Below are 5054 nucleotides of genomic sequence, written 5' to 3'. Positions count from 1 at the left end.
CGAAGCTCATGGCCCTCCCTTCATCCTCAGGGTGCTTGATCATTTAAACCCAAGACCTCGGGGCCAGGCCTCAGCTGCATCTTTGGTAGAAGTCCCACGAGTGACGTGTGACCCTGGGGCTCTGCAGGACGGGACACTCGGGACCTTTCCAGGGTTGAGCGAGGCCTGTTTGCAAGGTCAGGAGATTTTTTTTTTTTCCCTTCAGGAATTAGAAGGTTTATTTGGAGCGGGAGGGGCAGGGCGGCTCTCCGCCCGCTGCCTGATTTATGTGCTGCGGGTGCGTGTGTGCCGAGGATGCGTTTAACAAATGGGCCTGAGCGCTGGGGAGCCGCACATCACGTGATCACGTGAGACCCAGTTCTTTCCTCTCGTTGGCTCCTCACTCACAAAAATATTAGATAATTGGAGTGCAGTGGGTTGGCTGGGCTCTCCTGGGGGCTAAGACGGTGAAGAATCTGCCTACAATTCCGAAGACTGGGGTCCAATCCCTGGGTTGGGAAGAGCCCCTGGAGAAAGAAATGGCAACCCACCGCAGCATGCTTGCCTGAAGAATCCCCACGGACAGAGGAGCCTGGTGGGCCACAGTCTATGGGGTCGAAAAGAGTCGGACACCACTGAGCCACTAACACTCAGTGGGCTGGCTGCTCTGACCGCTGTGTGGGTCAGAGGGTCACAGGGCAGTCGGGGTGCGTTGCATCTTGTGTTCAGAGAAACGGCTCAGGCTCTGGAGTCAGCTGTGTGACCTCGGACTAGATGCTTACCCTCTCTGATCCTCCATTTCCCCGTATGGTATTAGGAGGAAGTGCCCTCTCTGCAGAAGGCAATGGCACCCCACTCCAGTACTCTTGCCTGGAAAATCCCATGGACAGAGGACCCTGGTGGGCTGCCGTCCATGGGGTTGCGAAGAGTTGGACACTACTGAGCGACTTCACTTTCACTTTTCACTTTCATGCATTGGAGAAGAAAATGGCAACCCACTCCAGTGTTCTTGCCTGGAGAATCCCAGGGACGGGGGAGCCTGGTGGGCTGCTGTCTATGGGGTCGCACAGAGTCGGACACGACTGAAGCGACTTAGCAGCAGCAGCAGCAGCCCTCTCTGCAAAGACACTTTGTCCAAGTGAGAGCACGTTCACAGGTTCAGGGGGTCGGGACATGGACGTGACTTTGGGGGCCCCATTCCAGCCACCATACTTGGCAGAACTCTGGGAGGGGTGCCCTGTGTCAGCTTCCGCACCCCCAGCCTGCCTTGCTAGGCTCACACGTGCTGTGTGAGCTGGTCAGGCTGCTTGCAGCCTCTGAGCCCTTGACTCCTCAGGCCTGAGATGGAGCGTGTGCTCGTTAATGAAGAGCTCAGCTGTGCTGCGCGGTTTGTTAACAGATACGGCAGCACGAAGCGGTTGGAAGTCTGCAGCAGTGGGTACCATGGGATGTCCTCCCAGGGAACAGGCTGTGCCACACGGAGGGAAATCCCAGGGCCCCTGTGTCCAGCCTCTGGGTCCAGGCCCAGTGCCCCCAGGTCGGTCCTGGGGGTCCAGAGCCCAGAGCAGCTGTAGGTCCCTCAGGCATGGGCCCTCTGCCTGGGGAGGGGATGAGAGTGTGGACCCAGAGCCTCGCAGCCAGCTCAGACCCCACCCCCACCCCCTGCTCCCTCGATGTGTGCCTGCGTGCCTCCTTGTCCCCTGGTCCTCACTGGAGGACGCAGGAACAGCCCTGCCGGGCTGGGTGTTCTCAGTCACCCAAGCCCTCGGAACCAGTGAGATGTGAAGACAGAAGGACCCACAGATGCAGGCACAGCACTGGGCCGGGCTGGGAAGATGGGGGTCTCCCTCCAGCCCCTTCCAGCCGGTCCCTGTCCATCCACACCCCTGTCAGCAGCTTCCTCTCCTCTCCCCTTAAGAGCCGGAGGAGGAGGCCTGAGGTGTGGCCCAGGGCCCGGGGCCTGGCCCCCCAGGTGGACGGGGCGCCACTCGTCCACCACCTGCCAGAAAGTCGCCCTGATATCGTGCAGGTCTGAGTTTCATCCGGACTCTGCATCCTCATGGTGGATGAGGTGGTTACCCTCAAAGGACCACAAAGAAGGCTGAGCGTCGAAGAATTGCTGCTTTTTAACTGTGGTGCTGGAGAAGACTCTTGAGAGTCCCTTGCACACCAAGGAGATCCAACCAGTCCGTCCTAAAGGAGATCAGTCCTGAATTTTCATTGGAAGGACTGATGCTGAAGTTGAAGCTCCAATACATTGGCCACCTGATGCAAAGAGCTGACTAATTTGAAAAGACCCTGATGCTGGGAAAGATGGAAGGCAGGAGGAGAAGTGGGTGACAGAGGATGAGATGGTTGGATGGCATCACCGACTGGATGGACATGAGTTTGAGTCAACTCCGGGAGACAGTGGAGGATGGAGGAGCCATGGGGATGCAAAGAATTAGACACAACTTACTGACTGAACAGCAACAACCCCAGAAGGGGCTCCATGACTCGTGGACTCTGCGGTTGCTAGAACCGTGTAGAACTAGGGCCGGCCTCACAGCAGAGCCAGGAAACGCCCTCCCCCTTTGCCTGTCTCAGCCTGACCACCACGGAGGGGTGGGAGGCGGGTGGGACCCCTCTCACTCAGCATGAGGCTGGGCCGCGGCAGGGGGAGACGCCCTGCACTCACGGGTCTCTCCGTCTCTCACTCTGAAGTCCCGCTGGCGGCATACGAGTGGCTGGTCTGCTACCTGCTCCGTGAGAGCCACCAGAAGCTCAGTCGAGAGAAGCGCTCAGGGAAAAGCGACTTCGAAGCCATAAACGACTGTCAGGTATGTGTTTGTCTCGGAAGTTGCTTTTCTCAGGAGTTGCTCCTGATTCCCGCACCGCCGCATCCTCTCGGGCCTCTGCTGCCGGGACCAGCGATACAGCTGAGCCCTGAGCCCATCCCTTTCCCCTACCCTGTGTGGCTGGTGTCCAGACTTGGACAGCTCAGAGCTCGTCTCTGCCTGAAGTATTCATAACTTAGGCTTCCCTGGTGGCTAAGCTGGTAAAGAATCTGCCTGCAAGGCGGGAGACCAGGTTCGATCCCTGGGTCGGGAGGATCCCCTGGAGAAGGGAAAGGCTAACTCACTCCAGTATTCTGGCCTGGAGAATTCTGTGGACAGAGGGCCCTGGTGGGTTACAGTACATGGGGTCGCAAAGAGTCGGACACTACTGAGCTACTGACGCTTATTCATAACTTGTTAAAACGCAAACATACTTGGAAATCAGAGCACACCAGAAATTGATACCTGGGTCGGAATGTTTTTCCTGGGCCTGGAGGTTTATCGGGGATGACGATTCGTGAGAGAGGAACCCGTGCGGGAAGCGGGGAGCGGGCCTTCCTGGCCTGCAGCGTCCAGCTGCCGGCATCTCTTGGGAGTTCATGATCACGGAGCGGCAGAAACACTGGTTATGGAGCAGCTTGGGCTGTGCAGGCTAGGACTGCCCCCGAGAGTTTCTGTTCTGTGCCCCCCACCACGGCCCCAGCGCAGGCACCTCATAGGACCCCTCACGGGCGCTGGCCCAGGTCTGTTAATACTGTGGGCAGATCTCTGATGGCAAGGAAGGTCGTCCAGGAGAAGTTAAGGGTGGGCGCTGAGTGTGAGGATTCGGGAGGGAAGCAGAGGGTGCAGGAGCTGGAACAAGGCTCTCCCCTGTGGCTGTTAGAGCTGTGTGATTTGGGGGGCCCCAGCAGCACTCAGGCCTCTGCTCACTAAGATGCCAACAACACCCCTGAATTGTGACGACCCCAGACTATCTCCTGATGGTGCCAGATACCCTGGAGGGGCAAACTGGGCCTGACCAAGAACCCCTGAGCCAGTGGGGCCTCCAGTCCGGGGAGCAGGTCCACTCTGTGGCTCTGGGAATCTCTGTTCTAACGCGTCTCCCTTCAGACACTTCCTGCGTGCCCCTGGCCCAGTGTGGCTGCCTTCCTGGGTCCCTGTGACCCTCCATGCCCCCCACGCTCCGCTTTCCTGGGTCCCTGTGACCGTCCAGGCCCTCGTGTCCCGCCTTCCTGGGTCCCTATGACCCTCTAGGCCCCCACGCCCCGCCTTCCTGCGTCCCTATGACCCTCTAGGCCCCCACGCCCCACCTTCCTGGGTCCCTGTCCTGGGCCGTCCAGGGCCCCCATGCGCTGCCCACGCACCATGTCCTCCACAGCTGTTCATTGGGATTCTCAGACAGCAGCTTGGCGGCCCAATGAGAAGCCAGGCGAGCCGTCCAGCCTGGCCATGGTGCCGTCACTGGGGTCAGCTGTGGACACGGTCTACACCGGAGCATGGTCCTGGCCTGGGCAAGGAGGTCATGGAGGGCAGACCCCCAGGGCCCGCGTCCCCAGGCAGCTGATGGCCTCTGAACTTCTCCCAGAAGGAACACACAGCAGCCTGTTTCGTGTCCGATTCCAGGGATTGAGACCGGGGAGAGGAGCTCGTGGGGCACGGTGCAGGCACTGGACCCATGAGGTCAGTCGCTGCTCCTCACGGCAGCGCCCGCGGGCCGGCTGCCTCGTGTTCCCTCTTCACAGACCAAGATGCTCTGCCCCGGATGGGAGCCACTTGCCTGTGCGCACATGCTCGTAAAAGCCAAGTGGATTTGGAAGCTGGCCCCTTGACTCCCAAGAGCTGAAGGAGCGAGTAGAGGAGGGCAGAGTTTGGACTCAGTCCTCGGCTGGGACTTGCTGGGAGAATCTCCCCAAGTGGAGACGAGTCCATGGCATGTGAGCGCATTGGGGGGTGGGCATTAATTCAGGGACGCCCGCTCTCGCAGAGGTTGAGGGCGCACACGGGGGCCGGCCTCCCTGCGCCAAGTGTGTCTCCACCAGTCGCCAACGGCCTGACCTTGTTTCACCCTCGGGGTCCAGGGCGGACTGAGGTGATGCCCTGGGGGGCTCTTAGTTTAGTGCCTGGCCCGGGTCAGCTTCGTCAGCTTCCCTCCTGTGAGCATGCTCCCCTCTCTGCGTCTCTCCCTCCAAAGTCAAGGGTACCCACGACATGGTGTGCACGAGAGCGTAGCTGCCCTGAAGGCCCGGCTAGCTCTGCAGG

General features: G+C 59.8%; 1 protein-coding gene across 1 annotated transcript in view; it reads left to right on the top strand.

Moving 5' to 3' along the window:
- ACOX3 (acyl-CoA oxidase 3, pristanoyl) overlaps window positions 1-5054 on the top strand; it is a 46086-nt gene that overhangs the window by 32062 nt on the left and 8970 nt on the right. The window contains exon 12 of the mRNA XM_010835295.1: window positions 2683-2798. Coding sequence (XP_010833597.1) covers window positions 2683-2798 — 116 coding nt within the window. The remainder of the gene's footprint in view (window positions 1-2682; window positions 2799-5054) is intronic.

Source organism: Bison bison, unplaced genomic scaffold (genome assembly GCF_000754665.1).
Source record: "Bison bison bison isolate TAMUID 2011002044 unplaced genomic scaffold, Bison_UMD1.0 scf7180017845508, whole genome shotgun sequence".
NCBI lineage: Eukaryota > Metazoa > Chordata > Mammalia > Artiodactyla > Bovidae > Bison > Bison bison.
Note: the sequence above shows the minus strand (reverse complement) of the source record. Positions and strands in the feature narration are given on the sequence as shown.